Source organism: Trachinotus anak, unplaced genomic scaffold (genome assembly GCF_046630095.1).
Source record: "Trachinotus anak isolate AG129_WGS33_773 ecotype Australia unplaced genomic scaffold, CSIRO_AGI_Tana_v1 ptg000010l, whole genome shotgun sequence".
NCBI lineage: Eukaryota > Metazoa > Chordata > Actinopteri > Carangiformes > Carangidae > Trachinotus > Trachinotus anak.
In genome coordinates, this window is record NW_027273861.1 from 25,609,256 (window position 1) to 25,629,388 (window position 20,133).

The window sequence follows — 20,133 nt, forward strand, 5'->3', positions numbered from 1 at the left end:
GGGTCAATAACAGTTGACATTGGGCAAGTGCGGGGTACACCCTGGACCGGTCGCTACTCTAACTGGTTGACACATACAACCGTTCACACTCACATTCACAGCTACAGGCAGTTTAGAGTCACCAATTAGCATGCATGTGTTTGGACTGTAGGAGGAAGCCAGAGGACCTGGAGAAAACCCACGCAGGCACAAGGAGAACATGTAAACTCCACACAGAAAGGTCGGCAGGTTTGAACACCAGAACCTTCTCGCTGTGCGGCAACGGTTCTTACCACTGCACCACCGTGCCGCCTATAATAAGCACAGAAGCCTGTCTCGTAAAATGTCAAACCATTTCTTTAAAGATTTGAACTCATGTCTTAAAAACAAACATACCTGGATGATTTTATAAAGAAAGGAGTACACAAGAGCAGCGTTGGCGTTCTTCTTGGTCATCGCCACCACTGAAGAAGAGACTGTTAAGAAACAACTGTACACTCACAAGTGACAGGCAGGGGATCTGAGCTGAAAAATGATGATGCACGATGATCTACACCAGAAACAGACAAGATGTAGACATGTGGTGAATATCTTTAAGATACTGCGGGTGGTTGTGAGATGAATACAACGACATAAAAAAGTTACCAGAATGCATCACACTTGCAAGCAATTGAGAACATGGCCACAGGGAGGTAAAAGAACTCAGTTGTCTAATGCAGTGCAGAGGGAATACCACTTACTCACAACCGCAGTATCATGCTGAATTAATAATGTGTGAGGAAGTTTGACTGTCCAATCTCACCATGAAAAAAGGAAAAGATACAGGGGCAGAACACATCACAGTGATTCTGTGTTCAATTTTTCAACCAGCTGCGATACATGACGTGATAAAACAGAAGCTCAGAGGCCGAAGCACACAGCTCTGCAGACAGCTCGGGAAGGAAGTCGTTCAGGTGTATGCATTAGAGGCTGTGAGTCTCTGCATTTTTATTCATTTCACTACAGATATGATAATGAATACCCATGACAGACGGGACGGTTGTGAGATACTCTCTCTAGGAAACTACACTAAACTGGTGAATTCATGCAGATCCTCACACTCAAATTCCATTTACTAGAGCAAACGCTGCTGAACAGATAAAAGCAAAGCACATGATTGAGATGCGAGCTCTAAATGGATACAGTAAAGGTTGCTGTGTTTGATCCACATGAAGTGTGCGGAGCCGTGGCTGACCAGCGGCGTCATCTCAGCCTCTTCCTCCCTCTTCATCAGGATGGGCATGAAGTGGTCAATCTCGTTCATGTCCATGTTCCCCATGTAGTTACGGCAGATCAGCACCTGGATGCATAACAGAGAGAACAAATATTTAAAAAAAGGCAGAGGACACTATTATGGAAGCACTACCCAGACATAAAATATTTATAGTTTTTGGCTGAGATACCAAACCTGAGCACTCAACCTTAAAGGTGCTTCAGGAACCACTGGCTGACTACAAACCTCGACCTCCTGGATGGAGGTAAAACCCTTTTCCATGTTCATCCACTACGGAAATGTGCAAACTGTGTTTCCAACTTGAATATCTGGTAATGAATGATGAATGACCAGCTTCTCAACGTGGAGCAGGTATCAGAGCTGATGCAGACTTGAGCAACACTCAGTAGATTTGAAATTACAGCAAATGTGTGCAAACGTCATAAAAACAAATGCTGGATGAAAGTTAGAAGACGTGTTGTCCCCGAAACTCTCGAGGGCTGAGGCACATACCATGTAATCACAACATCCCCAGTTCAGTTCTGGCCAATCATGTTTGCTGCTTACTCGGGCTGCACCATATGCAAAAAAATTATAGTGACAGATATTGAGATTGTGATATGAGTCACAGTTTCAGTTCGAATGATTGTTTCTGCTTTTCATTTGCACCGAAAAAAAAAAATTAAAAATGAAGTGATTTTCGTTGGGGCTTGTACCAAACAAGCACGTTTCCTTATGTCTGGAGAATATGATTTGTAGGCTGGAACATCTCTGTAACACCACAACATTTATGTCGCTAACAATGCACAAAAATGTTGCAACACATTTCACTTTTATCAAAAAAAATTGCAGCTCCTGCAATTTTAATATTGCACTTCTATTCCGATGAATTGTGCAGCCCTACTGCTTATCTTTCCCTTTGCTGTCAGCTGCAGAATAAAGGCAAAATGCCCAAAAGGTGTTGCTTTAAAAAGTTAGAAGACATTATACAAACCGAGATATCGAAGAAGGAACAAACATAGCACTTGATTCACTCCTACACTGTTAAAAACATTCATGTGTGGCGCTCAGTCCATTCCAGGAGCTGCTCAGTGTCTCCAAGCAAACAAAGCAGGTGCTGTTATTTTTAGCAGCGTGGTCTAGCACTTTGGTTCTGACTGACTGAAATATCTTTCCATCAAATTTTATACATACATTCATGTGTCATACAACCGCTTCACGCTCTGTGTATCTTGACTCACCCTCTTCAAAAGAGCGAGAACCTGTTTGCAGTAAAAAAAAAAAAGGGTGTGGGCTCTGCTAGCAAGTCAATTACTTGTGAACAGGTGTGTGATTGCAGCTTTTCCTAATCTACAGTCAGAGCCTCTTATGATCCCATATTATACACGTCACCTGAGAACTTGATATGTCTGCCTTTTCTTCTAGTGGACCTCTCTCCGTATGACTGTCAATGCAAACCGCTGAGTCAGTGCTTAACACACAGCTGGACACACTCTGGAACACAAACTCCATTGTGAGCACACTGAAAATAATACACAGCACCAAAAATGAACAATACAGATCCAAACAAGAAAAAAAAGTTGACCCAGAAACTCAAGTTACACAAGATAAGACCTTAAAATGACGACCAAATAACGCTCACTCGATCAAAACCGGCAGAAACATACATGTACGCATCACAGACTTGCACAGTTAAATCTATTTTTAAACTATTATGCTACAGTATCAAGTTGTGAGTCATCAGTGCGACTGCTACAACATTTCTAATCGGCCTACAGCGTCGTTGATAGAAATGACAAGATCAGCTTCAGCCCTGAGAAACCACTACACCCCCTTATTTTAATGGAAACACACACACACACACATATATAACAAGATGAGTCAGCAGTCTTGCTAGAGTCCGGACACACACAGTGAAGTGAAGAAAGAGATCAAAGCTTCTACGCTTGAGGGATCTAGATCTCTCTCGCTCTCTCTCTCTCGCTCTCTCCCCTCACATACACACACAAAACCCCCCCACCCCACCCCCACCCCCAACGTCTTTAATAGAGGACTCTGTGTTGCACTGAGGTCACACAGGAGCAGATGCAACAAAGGCAGGAGGAAATAAGAAATAAAAAAAAGGGAAATTCCAGCAAGGTAAAGTAATCTGGGGGAGAAAAGAGGATATGAACAGGCCACTGCTCAGCTTCTATGAGGGGAGACAGACACCATAGAGCCGAGAGTTCAGAGGTCACCAGAGACAGAGAATGAGGTATAGACAAATCTTTGTATCAAAAAGAGCTGCAATACCGAAGGCCCCTGTAGAAATGTCCAGAGATTTACTTCACAGCTGTGAAGCCAAACTCTGATGGAAAAACATCAGCAGCAAATATATTCTCTGTTGCCGCCATTATTTTCACTGGTTATTCCATCAGAAAGAATTTCAGCGGGAGCTTCTCCATAGATCTGCCTTCAGGACACAAACAGGACGAGATCAGCAGATTTACATCAGCTGTTCTTATTAATGCAGCACGCATACATACATACATGATAAATATTGATGGATCTATCCATCATAGTGTATTTTATCAACAAGTGCAAAGTTCATGGTGGTTTAAAATTGATGCTGAAACTGAACCAACAGCAAATTAATCATCAACAATTATGATAATCAAATAACTTTTTAAGCCATTTATGAGGGAAAAATTCCAAATATTTTCTGATTCAACCTTCTTAAACATGAGGACTATCTGCTTTTCTTTCCTTTATATCACTGGAAACTGAATATCTTTGGGTTTTACAATAAAATAAGAAATTTGATGACATTATCTTGGAGGCCTCAGAAATGTTGATGGTTTTTCACTCTCATCTGACGTTTTGCAGACTAATGAGTAAAGTGATTAACTGATTCATCAAAACTAGAATTAATGCCTCACAGTTGTATCCCTCCAGTCCAGTTGCAGTTCATTATTATTGTTTTGTGAGGTCACAGTGAACTTTGACCACCAAAATCTAATCGGTGCATAGACCACTGATACATTTATGTTCCAAAACAACAAACCACTCATCTACAAACAAAATCAGTTAAAGATCAGGGAACTGAAGTTGCAAGCACTGCTCAGTGACGTGCACACACCTGAAAGCTTTGAGTTCATATAAATTATTTGTAAAGAACACAGTTTATTTCTGCTTAAGACAACATATCAGCAAATCATCAAGCTCCATTATCTCACTGTTCTCCAGCCAATCAGACACTTTAATGATGATGAGCAGTCGTGCTGGTCGTGAGCAGCTTTCTAACTTCTCTATTTCCTATTTGTTCCTTCTAATCCCCCAATGTCAGTCGACTGATGCTTGTTTCTTTTGCCACTAGTATCTGGGAGTCACCTCAGTCAGCCAACTCTGCAGCTGACAACTGGATAAGAGTCAAGAGTAAACGCCTCATTGTCACGTGGTGATGGTTCGAATGTGCACCAGTTAAAGTGAGATTAAAAAGGAAAACATCAGATAGCATAGTATATTCAGTAAAGGCACAACACATCAAACAGAACACCTCACACAAACAGTTAGCATATTTCATGCCCCAAAGCAGAGAGCAGCTACTTAACAATCCAGGTCTGCTGTGAATGTGTTACTTCCAAATAAATATACCATAGTCTCTGCTAAAAACAAAGCCCAGTTCATCAACAAATGTTTTTTACAGCTCATACATCCTTCCATTACACACTTCAAACCAATATATGACATTCACATATAAGTAAATAAGAAGCTCAAAGCCCTTTAGATAAAAATAGGTAAGTGTAAAAGATAATGAGAATATGAGAATGAGGATAAATGAAAGTGAGCAGATGAAAGTAAGGCGTGTAATTAAGACAGGCACGCTTTTATAAAAGGTGCTGGGAAGAACAGTATAGAGGAGAACTGGTGCAGACCTCAAACAGTCACTGTTTAAAATGGCATTTTCTGCTGCCACATTGGTTAAATCTAGAGGAATCACCAGGCGTGATGTTTTGACTGAGATGCAAAACAACAACAAAATATAATCTATTAAAATCACTGCTGGACTTAAAAATAATCAGCGGGGAAATCATTGCAGGGATTTAGGGGAAAGTTTGTCACTGGTACACACAAGGAAATCAGTGACTGAGCAAAATCAATAGGAACCACTCGCTGCTGACCTCTCCAGCCAAATGGCAACCGCAGTATCCTCACCGGAGTGTAACACTGGAAGGCAAACAGGATGAGGCAAAAGTCTAAAAAGCCAGTGCCAGTTTGTATCAGCCATCAACACTCAGGAAAACAGTCACATCACCAATGTTAAAGTGTAGAATAATGATGATATTTAGAGTGATGGGGCTGCTGGGAGTTTACAGTAGCCTACTTGTAGATGAAATAATGGCACACTGAAGTCTGAGAGAGGCGCCGCTGAGTTGGTCCATCAATTGCAACCATTTAACATTGTGCACGCTCCCAGTGCCTTCTGTTCTAAACAGCTAGAGGCTCATTGTAATGGCACTGGTCTTTACTCAGAAACACAATGAACTGATTATACAGATGAGAATCAGTAATTATAATTAGCACTAATGTGGACAATTATGTTATATTGACATTTGAATCTTGATGTGTAGTGTTGCTGAAAAATAAATGAATACAAAATACAAAATAGCTCAGAAATGTAGCTCCTGCTGCTCGACACAAGACTACGTCCAAGCTCACTCCCTTGTTCACTCATTCCCTTCATAATAAACACTCCATAGTTTACTTAGTAGCAAGAGGTAAAGTGAGATTTCAGACACTTATTTATCATCATCGTTTTTCTATCATCACTGGGAGCAGTGCAGCCATGTAATCTCTGCATGTGTAAAATGCAGTGGCATTGTGGGACCGTTAAACTATCACACATGTCGTGGACACTAGTGTCTGATTTCACTGTGGGAACTTTTGAGGACACTATAGACGCTCAGCACTCGGACACTCCAATAAAACTGTGGACAGTGACTTTGGACACAGTCATAGCGAAGTTATTAATTAATCCTGGGGGGGGGGGGGGGTGTGTCTGTACGTCTTTAATGTCAGTTTATCCAACATTCACTCAAAACCCCAAATGTCAACTTTGTCATCCTCTGGGCACCATGAATATGATATGATATGATATGATATGATATGATATGATATGATATGATATGATAATATTTTTTTTAAAAAGTCTGGTGGCAAAGCTGATGAAATGTGATGCCACCTGTGCCAACCCGAAACTTCTGCCTGAGCAGGTTCGCTTCTTAAAAATTCTATAGGGAAGCACCGGGAACAAATGATGCCATGCTGATTTCAATGGCCTGACATTTCAGTCTACATAGCAGGTCCCAGCAGCCAGCAGCATGCAGCCTGGTGCCAGGAGCTACAACTTAGAGGTGGGGGTAGGGGGTGGGGGTGTGGAGAGATAAAGGGCAGAGGTGGAAACCGGCTCCTGCAGTAGCTGTGTGTTTTCAAGTGAATGTGTGCACCGAAGTGACCTGTCTATCTGTGCACGACCGGTTTCGGGTGGCGCCTACAGTATTGCCTATATACAATTATTTTTATCTGTGGTGTAACTTTGAATATATTCAGCCTCTCCTGCATTTTAATTGGGTGCAATTCTTAATCGCTTTTTCTGCATCCACAGCTATAACCTCGTCCGGTCAGGACAGAGGGAGGGAGAGGACTGAAGGTGAAGAGTTACTGACTTTGCCCCAGGGCAGAGATAGACAGAGGAGGGAGAGGGAGAAAGAGAAAACCTTTAATCTGTACAATCAGACATGTGGGCTATGCGGGACGGATCCTTTTCCCTGATGGGTATTGTTAGGCACACAAGGCTTCTTCAGCAATTCCTTTTCTTGCCTTCAAATAAATTAACCCTGTGAGGTTTAGATGTGAAACTTTATGAAATAAGAAAGAAGGGAAATTCGGTGTCTTCTTTTTATCCAGTCCATACTAAAGCAGTCCTATACGATCCTAAAATTTCAAATACATTTCAGAGGTTGCTAAGAAATGTGTTGGTGAACAGATACAGAAACAAGCCAGAAGAGCAGGTGTTTTTTCCACTTGCAAGATTTGAGACACCTGAAAATACACTTTCAGATGCTGTCAGGGATGCAACTGATGATTATTTTCAATATCAATTAATCCGCCCATTACCATTGGTTAATCACTGCACAGCCCCGGGTGGCATCTTCAAACTGCCTGTTTTGGCTCAGCAACAGTCCAAAACCCAAAGACTGAATTTATAATTATATTACATTAATCATTTGCCCAATCTACAGAAAATTAATTGGCAACTGTTCTGATAATGGAGTAATCGTTTGAGTCATTTTTTAAGGAAAAGGAAAAATGATGAACATTTGCTGGTTTCAGCTTCTCAAAAGGTGAAGATTTGATGGTTTTATATTTGTCATATGTGATCATAAACTGAATATCTTTGGGTTCTGGACTGTTAGTCAAATAAATCAATCAATCTGAACACATCTCAATGGGCTGTGGGAATTCAGTTCATTTTATAGACAATTAGCCTAACCTATTAGGCAAGAAAATAATCAGGAGATTAATCGATAATGGCAAAAACTGGTAGTTGCTGTCCTAAATCAATCAATCAACTAATCCTTTCAGCTCTAGATGTTTTTTTGCCTCTAGAAATACATTTGTAATGTGTGTCATCTTCATTTTTGGCAATAACTTGAACATTTTTCAAAATGATCTTGTGTGGTACTGTGTGATTTTTGCTCGTTAACCTGCAGGGGAAACAAAAAGTGAAGTTTTAAACTAGGAAACCGGACATCACATACAATAGGCTGCACAAGAACAAGCCCTGTGAGAACTGAAACAGTGAAACGAGTTCAGCAAGTTGAGCCTCTTCCTAACTCTTCAGGGTTGGAAGGACACATGTACAGCAGTGAGTTCGCCTTTGTCAGGAAATACATCTGTATAATGTACAGCTGCTACAATGCAAAATACAGAATAAAAACATCCTTTCATTCTGTGACATTTTTCGTGCTTTGTAACAGATAAACTCTTTTCCTGAAGCAGGTGCTTCGGTGACAACCCTGATGTCAACTTCGCCACCAACAAGTCGAAACAAACTTACCTTTCCCTTCAGGTCGAGGACAAATATCGCCGACGCAGACATCTTGGTGGAGAGAAATACTCGGATCCGAATACCAGCCTAGATAATATGTGTGTCTACTGTGGGATATGGGTCACTTGTGTGCGGTAATCTTCACTCCCATCATCCTCCTTCCTCCTCTCCTCCACTCTCTTCAGCGGTTGTGTCTCTATTGCAAGTCGCTGCTTTTCCGGACACAAGTGTCAAGTTGGTTGTGATGAATGAAGCACGACTTCCGGCTGTGAGCTGCTGGGACTCGGTTTTGATGGTTTTTGTGTTTATTTCGTCCAGAAATATTACCCCTGACATAACAAAGTACATTTACTTATAAACTGTAGAGTTGGGGCTGCTTGTGCTTTATTATATTTATGGTATTTCCATTTAATGTTACTTTATACCTCTACCCCACTACAATTAAGAGGGAGATATTGTACTTTTTACTTTATTTTATTACTCTATTTCCTACTAATTCACTGGAGATTCACTTTAATAATACAAGCTACAATCACCAAGTTGATTAAGCTGTATTATTATGGGCTAAGGTACAAGTTTATTTATCCTCAGCAAGGGCGGATTAACAAGGTCAGTCAGCTACAGATTGTGTTATTTGGACACAGTTCATTAAACAGGGCCATTCCCTTTTATTTTCAATAATTGTACTGTCCCCAGTCTCTCAAATATCCCAACCACAGTCTGGTTTCATTTACAGGGTCAGTCATGTTCACATTGATTTGTGACTTTATTTTTGATACTTAACTTAGATTTTCTTTATTTTGTTGTTAAAGTAAATCTTTAATGCAATCATTTTACTTGTATTTTTCTTACATTATTCCAACATAAACCTTGTATCTGATATTTCAGGGTGAAATGTTGTACTTTTTACTCCTTCAGTATAAAAACATGATGCATTATCATACCCAATGGTATGAAGAATATATGAAACCTTTACCATGAAATTAATATATCAGTGACAATAAGCAAATACTATACATTATATTATGATATGCCCTTCTGAAAGGGGCTAATCTGCCTAAAAAGTATTCTACTTGTGATACTTCAAGTACATTTTGATGATATTTGTTTAATTTTACTTTGATTGTAATGCAATTCGTAATGGAGTATTTTTTATTGTATTTTTTACTGATTAATAGGCTACTTTTAATACTTTACAGTTAGGATATCCACAATAGTACAATATAACCCTTTTAGGATCTTACCACTGAGGTGTTTTTATTTCCTTTATTTTTAACCAGAAAGTCCAATTGAGATTAAAAAAAAAAAGTAAAGAAAGAAAAGAAAATTTCTTTTAAAAAAGAGACCTGGCCAAGATAGCAGCCACACAAACTCCCAACATATTAAAATACAGCATAAAACATAAAGCACATATGTGACATGACAGCAATTTGAACAAAAACAAGTACAGGTCTCACTCACCACATGATTTATGATGCCCTTGAAATTTTCAATGGATATAAATTTATCTAATTTTTGTGGTGTTATTATTAATTGAATTCTTATAACGTCTTGTTTATTTTAATTTCAGCCTGGACTCACGGACACACCCACAACAGCTATCGATGTTAAAGTCTAGAGTTTTATTTTGAAGGTGCAATCGTCACTGTTCCGGTTTGAACCCCGGCTCGTCTGTGGAGCTTGATTTGCTGTGTTTCCGGGTGGGAGCTCCCGGCCTGACAGCTTCACACAGACCTGTCAGACCGCTCTCATCAGCGGGACGGTCTCAGAGGATCCGGGACGCTGCAGGCCTCTTTTCGAGACGCTGTGTCAAGCTTCATCACAGTTGTTGATACCAGTGTTTGTAAAGTTTAAGAGGAAAGGTGAGTGGAGCGGGTCCATTGCGTGACCAATGAGGCAAGCAGAGCCAAATGGTGGAGAAACTGCTCTGAAGTTACATTTCATTGTTCAGATTTTAAAAATGGCCTTGACCCATGAGGACAGACCAGATGACTCGGGTTCATCTGCAGCTGGATTTTTATTGAGGTCACACTATTTACAATTGACTGACAGTGCTGATTTCACACACATTTCCAGCCTACATCCTAAAAATAGCAGCCAAGAGTGGAGAGTAACTAATTACAAGTAGGCCTTATCCTTTAGTAGCCCATAGCCGTGCTACATTTTCATGTTTTTTTTCTGTTGTGTGTTTCTGTGGTGCATGTTTTGAAAAGTGATGTTGTAACAGCATTTTTTATGAATTTAATATAGGCATTGTGATTATTTTGATGCATCTGAAACTTTCTTATATCAATGTTTCCAACTCTGAAGAGCATCAGTGTCTCTTCGTGGTTTAGTTGCTGGTGAGATTACTCTTAAAAAATCTGAACAGTTGAAAAGGCTTTTTAATTACACCATAAATTGGTCTTGAATCATATTGTATATCCATGCACACACACTATAGATAAAACATGACAGTGCAAAGTGAAATGTTCCTGTTTACATCGAGCACAGTTGAGGTTATCTGTCCACATCATATAAAGATATTTAGCATGGCCTGTGCTACAAAATCTACAAATAAATCAACCAATGAACTCTGCCGAAAACTGTCATCAGATGGAAAAGTGCTTGGTTAATGTTCATCAGACTTGGGCAATTTCCAAAATTTGATATCTTGAAATATCGCAAGTACACAATATTTTCTAGTGGGGGGAGTGGGGTGGGTATTTTTTTTATATTATCAAACCTCAGCCCAAGCTTAATGTTCATATTTGCTGAAGACTTTGCTTTCTCCTCTTTGATTATCACTTAAAACTAAGAAATGTATAATTTACTGTCACTGCTGTCAGTATGTTCACAATTAAGGCACAACCAACCTGACTTCTATTCATTGTCCTGAGATTATTCTGAAATTCATGTTGAGAACTGCTGCCATAATAACGCACTTTTGTGCTGCCTTAAAATTAAGACCCTCTTGAGCAGCCATATTTGTAGTCCCCTGGACCCAACTAGTGTTTACAAAGTGCACATGTTGTGACTGTCGATACGAATCTCACTCAAACAGACGGGAAAGCAGAGAAAAGGTGGGAGTGGAACTGGTGGTTCAGTCGAGCAGCTGTACACGCACTCCTCCTAAGCGATGGTGAATTCAATATCATCCATCTCTTCCTCAGTGTCCTCCATGATCTCCGCCGCTCTCTCAGCCCTCGCTCTCTCGCTGGCCGGGATGTAGTTGTCCTCAATGAAGCCATCATCATCTTCCTCGCTCACAGGAGGGACGCTGTGAGTTTGCCATGCAAGTCCAACGTGCATGGCATACTCCATCTCCATGCCTGGAGGCACTGATAGAGACATGAGAGTTGCACTGCATTGTGAATAACAACCAATTGAAGGTAAGACCTATATATCATTCTGACTGACACGGGAGATGGAGAGCTGTAATCGGTAACGTCACATTGATGTACAGCCTTGAGCTGCTCCATCAACACTGACAGAAATGAGCTTTTAATGATTTTTGTTTTATCAGCTCACAAGCAGAGAGAGTTTCTTTAAAAAAAAAAAAAAAAAGTCATCACTGACGCATGTCAAATTGTCTATGTTTCTGAACTTTTTCACAAATGGTTGTGGTTGTTTTTTCTAACAAATTCAGAAAAAACTGTATGAAGCACAAAAAAGTACAGTTGTTTCTTTTTACAGTTTGGGCTGCATTTCTGTTTTTTTATAGTTACATGAATAATGGGCTTGTTGTTCTTGATGTTTGTGGGTTTTTTTTGTTTTTTGGCCATGTGGGGGCAGACACGTTTGGCATCACCTTATGACCATCATCTTTTTACACAATCAGCTGATGTGTAGCAACATTAGCATTCGTTTTGAGTCGTCTCCTATAATCACTCATTTTTAGCTCTGTCTTGGTCTCCACTGACTCATTAGGGAAATATGTTGTTATTTATTTGCTACATGTTCCACTATGTTCACCAGTCACTAGTCACTAACTTTGTCAGTCTGCTGTTTGGCAGATAGTGTACCTTTGGTAGTCGTGCAGTTTTAAGCAGTCACTAAATACACTATAGAAAAAAGGAAACTTTTTATATTGTTGTTTTTATTCTTTCTTGATATTTATTCCAGACTTTAAATCAATGCTACCTCTGTTAAAAGTAAAATACCTAAAGTAAAATCACCTACTGTGTAACACGGGAAGTGTCGTGAATATCAAAGCGTTCATGAACTTGGAGGTGGTTGAATAACAATGTTTTGGCTTTTAGACAGATGTTACACTAAATGTCTACGGTCATCACCAGTAAAGCACAACTTCCCCATTGCACAAAGCAAATTTCCCTAAAAAAAAATGAGTGTGTAAACAAAACAAACCTGACGCCGGGTCACACTGGCTGACAGTGTCTGCCTCCTGCAGCCGTGTGTGCCGGTAGCTGTCCAGGTAGCGTCGCACCACCTGGCATTTAGCCAGAAGCGCGATGAGGATGGAGACAGAGATGGCTGTGACCAGCACGGCCACCAAGAACTCCCAGTTGTGACTGGTGTATTTGCCTGACGGGTTTGTCACAGTGGCTGCAAGAGAAGAAAATGAATGACATCCTACTTAGTCTGTTGTGATTGTGAGGCAGCCACACTGTGGAAAGCACCTTAAATGTCCAAACTCAGCTTAATACCAACTTAAAGCAGGTGGACCCAGTGTTTCATCTATACATTGATTTAGACGGATTCAAACAATCTTTTCTGATGAGAAATGAATTGTGTCTAACTGAGTTCTTACCATTTTGCACTGCTGTTGTAGCTGTAGAGAGCGTGTTGTTTGATGGTGGGTCCATCTGGCTTAGCTCTTGTTTGTGTGGCCTCTTTTGAGAATGAGAGGGTGAGTCAGTGAGAGTGATTTCTCCTGAGTGGCTCAATTTTCTTCTTGTTGGATGAGAACTGTTTCTTGCTTTGGGGCACCATTAACTCCAGCATGGAACCATGTATCGTGGGAGTTTTATCACACATATGTCAGATGAGGAGCAGTTTCTGTGACCTGCCGGTGAGGAGCCCCCTCTCTTTCTACAAGATCCTGCCTTCACTCACCGATGTTATGTGAAATGCAACACTGCTTAGTGTTATATTGTTTTCAGCGGGTTGAAAATAAATGGGATCTGAGGGAAATGTTGCAGAGCAGGCATCTCCCCAGATGAGGGAGGTAGTTGTGTGGAAGATTTCTGGTGACCAGGAGGGCGGTTAACCTTCAGAGCTCCACTAGGTGGCAAGGTTGAGTGACGGGACTCGTGGGTTCAGTAACAAGTGAAGACTGGTGGCAGCATCGTCATCCCATGTAGGAGTGGAAATATGAGCCAGACTCCTCTTGCTCCAGTGAAATGAGGCTTTAGATAAAGTGGGAAACAGAAACAAGAAATTAAACCAGTATGAATCTTCTCATCTTACCCACTTGCCTACAAAGGCATTTTGCAAAAAGAAAAAGATTTGAGCTATCAGTAAACCACAATGCCCCCACATCCCATGTGCACTGTGGCTTTGAATTCTTTTGGATTCTTGTAAATGCATATTTCATAAGTGAACCACACAAAAAGAACATGAACGATCAAATGACCTAAATATTTCACTTAGTATCTCTGAAGAGTGAGAGTGTCATCAGAAAGAGGAGATGCTGCCTGGGTCTAACTAACTAAATCCAGAAGTCATAATCGAGTATGAGCTGCCAGGAGCTCAGGAGGATATCATCCACAACAGGAAAAGTGTGGCGCAAACAGGAAGTCCCACACACTGTAAGACCTTCCTCCGTAGGTCTAGCTGACACACAACACTGGCAGAATCACTAATCTGTGTGTGTGTGTGAGTGTGAGAAAGAATCTGACTGAGTGTTTCACAGCTTCCTACAACACAGATGCCACATTCTTAATGGTTCTCAAAGGAGAATAAAAGAAAGCCAACCAACCAGACAGTGTTTGTTCAGAACTATGTCATGTAAAAGCTTTTCAATAAACCTTGATGTTGTCGTGTAGAATGGCACATAAAATATATAATATATAAAGGCAATGTAGATGGGAAATGCCATCGCACAGGAGCAACATTAGGTGTTAAAGGAAAAGTTTGACATTTTGGGAAACAAAGTTATTCACTCTTTTGGCAGAGGGGCAGACATTTTTCCATTTGTATAATGAATATGAAGCTGGAGCCAGCAGCCGGTTAGCTTAGCTTAGCACAAAAACTGGAAACGGGCAAACGGCTAGTTTGGCTCTGTTGAAAGATATCAAAACTCGCCTGTCAGCACCTGTAAAGTATATAATAATTAACATGTGATTTCTGGTTTGTTCAATCTATACAAAAACCATTGTGACCAGTTACTGACTGGAGCTTCCACTGGCAACTGGTCCCAGCCAAAAAACAGCCAGACGCTTGTTTTAACTTAACTTAAAACAGCGATTTGTTGTTTTTACATGATTGAACAAACAAGATATAACCTGTTAATTATTAAGCTGTAGATGTGTTGGTAGGCGGATTAACTTTGGATAGAGCCAGGCTAGCTGTTCCCCCCTGTTCCCAGTCTATATGCTAAGCTAAGCTAACAAACTGCTCCCTGTAGCTTTATATTTATGATACAGACATGAGAGTGGTATTGATCCTGTCATTTAACTCTCCACAAAAGAGAAAATATATACATATTTCCCACAATGTCAAGCTGTTAAATGTATTATAAACCACTATGGTTTTCCCTTTTATTTTGTCCCTGTTTTTGCTCTATATTTCTGTTCCGTCTAACTGTATCATGGATTCAAGCCCTCAAGCTAAATTTTCCAAACCAACATCCAAACCTCAATGATGCTGCTGATGCAAATATAAACCTGTCATCCATACGAGCTCATGTTTGAAAGAGAGAGGACCTTTCTGTGCAGCTATTTGCAAATATGCCAGATATTTGCATGCATGAGTCAACAGGATGACTCCCTGAATTTACAGTACAGCTGTGGAGAGGTCAGACAAGTTCTTATCTGTGCTCCAACTGTTGTTTGACATGCCAGCTTGAGATGTTCCAGGTCAAGAACATATCTCAGTCCCTGCCTCCCCTTTTATCGATCACAATCTAGTACATTTGTCATGTCAGGACATTTTCCACATGTTAGTTGTTTAGCTAAGTGGGAAAGAAGACGAAGGAATTCTCAGATCCTTGAAAAGGTTGAAAACAGGAGGTAAAATTTGTAATAATTTGCTGAAAAGATACTACTGTAAAGATTGCAAGTAATGTCCTGAATTCACAATTTCAATAAGTAACAAGGTAAAAGAACTAATTAAACAGACAGACAGGCCACTTTCACATATTGGATTATTAGCACGATTGGTACTTTAATCTATATCGCTGTATGTTATTAAACTGACAATAGGTATATAAAATGATATATATTAAAAATGATGATCACATAAAAAAATGATCACATCCATTTTAAGGAGAATACAGGTGTCATTTTACAGTATATTTATTATATCAGGACATTTTCAGCATATTTAAACAGAGACTACATCAGTGTTGCAGGGCATCCAGCAGAGGTGAAAGACCATTCAGATGCTTTACTTTAAAGTACCAATATCATGTGCTACAGTTTCCACATTAGCTTTACTGGTTTAAACCTGACAGGGGAACAGTCCCATTACAACTATAACATCACCTGTTGAAAAGCACTGGTTGACCACCTCTTGGACTCATATGTCACTGTAGAAAAAGCAGAGAGCAGCAGCCTCTCGGTAGAAACAAAGACAGTTCACAGTATTACAGCTGATAACCTGATGCCTGATGCGCTGCGTCCTGAAGTAAGCCCTCACTTTTTCTGGGAGTGATCCCACTGTGCGCAGTGGAGAATAAAACTAGTGAACTCAGACTTACAGAGAACAGATGTGAACGGAAACGCTCCCGTCCTCCCGCAGCCCTCCGGCCGTGTGTCCAGCACCTGTGGACAGCTGACTGTACCTGCAGCCACCCTGCAGCACCAGCTGGCAGAGGAGCTGCAGGGAGCCGCTTCCTCTTTCACTTTCGTCCCTCTCCCGTGATTGTTTTCTCTCACTTTAACATCTGTCAGGCTTCGGTCTTTCTGAGCTCATCATCTGTAACAGACGTCAATCTTGGCTGTTTGACAAACGGTCTTCCTGGTTTACTTTTTTTTCATTTCCTCTGTGGCAGCAAAACACATGAAGCTGAAGTCTTCAGAGACTCCTGCAGGAGCAAGCGGACTCATGACACACTGCTAAAGCAGATCGACTCTGAAAGAATCACTACAGACGGACTTAAAAACAACCCAGCAACATTAAGGCTACAGACAACCCATAATGCAACACTCTGTTATAGACCTTAGTCACACTGGTACCCTCTCCATTCATAAACTGTTTCTGTTGTAATAAACGAACAGGGTAAATGTCTGGTCCTTCAATATAAAACAAAACTAATTTCTTTAAACCTAAATTTCGGGAAAAAAATATTATTTTGTATTGTACCGCTACAGCAAGTATTAATATATATTAATATACATTCAGAGTTGATACAATAGAAAAAAACAGCTAAATAATCTAGTAATATTGTGTGAATGCCACATTCATACTCATATATAAATTGTAGAAGGTGAAGACGTTGTTGAAGTAATCTAAAGTATTTAAAATATGTTTTTCATATTGACTGTAATCTGTATTGCAATACATTTTAAAAGTAAAGAATAATAATAAATAATAATAAATTAATAAAATAAATCACCTCCGCTGTTATTTTGAAATTATTTACATTTAAAAAAATCATTTTAAGACAGTGATTGGTCTGTTCTGATCAATAAAATATTTTGAAACGTATCTGCATTTTCCACATCCTTTTGGTATTGTTATGTAGTTTTTTGAGGAATGCTCAATTTTCACTGTTTCTACAAACTGAAAATAAGGGTGGCCCCTAGCCGTATCATATATTGTGTCAGTACCAAGATATTTTAAGTATAAAGGTACGAAATTATGTTCCTAGAAAGTGCCAACATGTTCGGACAGCATTTCTCATTATTAACTTAAATCTTGCAGTAGGATGATTAAAACCCAAACTAGACTAACATGAGGCTGAGTATATGTTTGATCCCACACTTCGTGGCTCCAAGTCATTCAGAATCTCATCCACATTTTCTTTGGTTCCTCAAAATGCCGTTGTTGCTTTCTCAGTCTAGATTAAGATTCGTGTATCTCTGTCTCTCACTTTTTTGGCCCTGAGGTGATTTCTCACAGCAAGGGGGGGGGGGCAGTCCGGCTGCTTTGTGCAAGCCATTAGGCCTCTTCCCTTTCGTCTTCCACAGCTATTCTCTTCAGCACTGTTGGCTGTAAACACACCAACAGGGCTGCCTTTATCTCTTCCTGTTCTGTCCTCACACAGGCAGAGAGCACAACAAAATATACACACCAGGCTGCACAGGATCAGGAGCTGCAGAGCAGAAGCCTGGGAGCCAGAGAGGCTGCGTGTGTTTGTGAGCTCTGCCGTGCACTCTTACTGTACACTCATTTGTATTTGTATGTGACCATGCATGTGTAAGAGGCTACATTTGCATCTCTGTTTGCATGTGCCTGTTTTTCAATATCACTCTCAAAGCAAGGAAGCAGTTTTTCTTTGTCTCAGTGCCCCAAATTGTGAGTGGAGTGTCAGTTTATAGACACTAATGATGGCCGGAGGGTGTGAAATGTTCTTTCTGTCATCAAACTGAATTAAACATCGAATTTATATTCTGCTCCAGGAGTTTGATTGCATTCCTTTGAACAGGCAAATTAACTGTAAGCTGTTTTATGGTTTGAAATTTGACTGTGTCATTTGAGGTGTCAATTTATGTAACAAAGCTTGAGTCAAATAAAAAAAAAGAAAAAGAATATAATTACATCAAAGTGCATTTGGAAAACTGCTCACCCTAAAATGCATTTGGCTTATATGACAAATTATATAAATCATACTCGACTAGGCAAACATCTCTCTCTCTCTCTGTCTGTCTCTCTCTCTCTCTCTCTCTCTCTCTCTCTCTCTCACCCCGGCTGCAATAATCACAGATACTCATTCTTCACAGATAATAACAGAGCCGTCCTCCATTTGACCCTGGCCCCAACAATCCACAGAGCAGCATGCAGGCCTCCCTCTTTCCTTCTTATCCCACTGCCAAGTTCGGTATTTTAGTCTTGCTTTGAAAATATGTGGAAGAGTCAGGCGGAGCTGTTGTTTGTCAGGGATAAAGCTTGAGGTCTGATAGAGAAACAGCTGGCAGAGACTTTGTTTATGAGCATGATCAATAAAGTCACACACTGTAACTCAAGCTCGCGGAGTCTGTGGCTTTGAGATAAAACCGGGTATTTACATTTTACGTTACATATTTACATATTTACGTTTTTTTTCTTTAAGTTTAGTTGAAGCAAGGTCGTAGTAGTTCAAGTGGCCTCAAATGTCATGTTTGGTCTTTGCCTGTCAGCCCTGGAATAATGGCAGTGTCAACAGAAGAAACCACAGGGACACAATGAGTAAAAACCGAGCTCAGTAACAACGCATTACATAACCTGCATTATGACCACATACTGATATTTGATATTTAATGATTAGCTTTAGCACCTGGTTCCTTTATTAAATAAATACTGGAAATCTAAACGTGTATGTCTTAGAAACTGAAAAAAACAAACACCTGTAATCTAATGACAGTGCCCTGTTAAAGGTGCAGTGATGTTTTGGGTGATAACAGCGGGCGGCCAACATTAACATGTGGGTCAGTATTTCTAACAGAGGGGTGCCATAGGGGTATGACTGTTCAGGATATGAATAACTATTATTTTTAAATACTAATTATCATATGTAAGAAACTACGTGTTTACAGTTACCGTGCCATTTTGCCCTCCCTTGATAAGAAAATGCTTTTTAGCTATCGGCAGGTACAGGAAAAGGTTTGGCTACTAGGTCACTGAAATGTAAACACAGGTTATGGTGCTTTTCTGCATTGATAAAGAATGGCCTTCAGCAGTCACTACAACACTGAATAACGGCAATATAGGAAGTTTCATAATAATTTAATTTCTATTATTGCATTACACAGGATAATATCCACGTTTTAATATAGGTCAGTCAACTAGATTTCACTGGCAGCGTTTGTGGGGAGTTTTTGTGCGAAAACTTCAAGTAAGTCTATTAATACGAGTGACAATGTATTACATCAACATCATTTTGTGCTTTTTCAGCCAAATTTTATTATATTATTGGGCAAGTATTACAGTATCAGTTAACAAGTTAAGCTATAGCTCAAAAATCAAGTCCAGACAGTCACATGATCTTTATATATAGTAACACAGACACTGGCAAAGCGCTCTCTTTTAGAAAACCTTCTGTTTGTTTCTTACCTGGTCACCTGTCTGCGTAGGCCCCCGTAGCTTCAACAACTTCACCTGCTGTTTCCACTCTCACGTTTAACATCCGCCTTCACTACATTTTCTATGCTTTGGATGTAAAATGGAGAAATGTTGTGCAAACGTTGAGCAAGCTGTTCCCAGAAGGGAAGTTAATGGGTAACTTTGTCACTAAGGTGTGCTCCCCCCGCCCACTACTCCTCCTCTCTGTCCAATGGCACAGCAGACCTGGTCATTGGCAATGTTTTCACTCAGCAGTGCCAAACCAGGAAGAGGTAAATATGACTTATTAGCAATATGTCATATTCAACAGTATATTTCAACTGCTAATATGAATCCACAAGTGGAAGATTAAGCAACCAGTCAAACCTGCGAATAGTTCTCCTGTGAGTGTAAATACGGTTCAATGAGCAGTCAAATAATCTTGTTTGATATCTGCTTTGTGTGGCTT

At 40.1% G+C, this 20,133-nt stretch overlaps 3 protein-coding genes across 4 annotated transcripts in view; 1 reads left to right on the forward strand and 2 right to left on the reverse strand.

Moving 5' to 3' along the window:
* ap1m3 (adaptor related protein complex 1 subunit mu 3) overlaps positions 1-8,513 on the reverse strand; it is a 29,334-nt gene extending 20,821 nt beyond the window's left edge. The window contains exons 1-3 of the mRNA XM_071486407.1: positions 8,331-8,513; positions 1,162-1,318; positions 376-443 (exon numbers count right to left, since the gene is read on the reverse strand). Coding sequence (XP_071342508.1) covers positions 376-443; positions 1,162-1,318; positions 8,331-8,372 — 267 coding nt within the window. The 5' untranslated portion in view covers positions 8,373-8,513. The remainder of the gene's footprint in view (positions 1-375; positions 444-1,161; positions 1,319-8,330) is intronic.
* Positions 8,514-10,319: 1,806 nt separating this feature from the next.
* cunh1orf210 (chromosome unknown C1orf210 homolog) lies at positions 10,320-19,833 on the reverse strand. 2 transcript variants are annotated; one of them, XM_071486423.1, is made up of 4 exons: positions 19,677-19,833; positions 13,072-13,669; positions 12,669-12,866; positions 10,320-11,641 (listed from the first exon to the last, which is right to left on the reverse strand). In XM_071486423.1, exons 2-4 carry the CDS (start codon positions 13,124-13,126, stop codon positions 11,433-11,435), a joined length of 462 nt encoding a protein of 153 aa, XP_071342524.1. In that variant the 5' UTR covers positions 13,127-13,669; positions 19,677-19,833; the 3' UTR covers positions 10,320-11,432. The 2 variants fall into 2 exon arrangements, with proteins under 2 accessions (XP_071342524.1, XP_071342525.1); XM_071486424.1 differs by lacking the exon at positions 19,677-19,833 and adding an exon at positions 16,183-16,797.
* The window catches only part of tie1 (tyrosine kinase with immunoglobulin-like and EGF-like domains 1), a 41,375-nt gene continuing 32,794 nt past the window's right edge, over positions 11,553-20,133 (forward strand). Inside the window, exon 1 of the mRNA XM_071486409.1 lies at positions 11,553-11,692. The gene's annotated coding sequence lies outside the window, so the exon portion shown is untranslated. The remainder of the gene's footprint in view (positions 11,693-20,133) is intronic.

What these genes read in the sequence shown, in the direction of transcription:
- cunh1orf210 (XM_071486423.1), bottom strand. Translation starts at nt 13,126, where the DNA reads ATGGACCCACCATCAAACAACACGCTCTCTACAGCTACAACAGCAGTG. An exon ending in TACAACAGCAGTGCAAAATG is followed by an intron (nt 12,867 to 13,071) that starts GTAAGAACTCAG and finishes CTTCTCTTGCAG; the next exon opens with CCACTGTGACAAACCCGTCA. An exon ending in CCAGTGTGACCCGGCGTCAG is followed by an intron (nt 11,642 to 12,668) that starts GTTTGTTTTGTT and finishes TGTCTCTATCAG; the next exon opens with TGCCTCCAGGCATGGAGATG.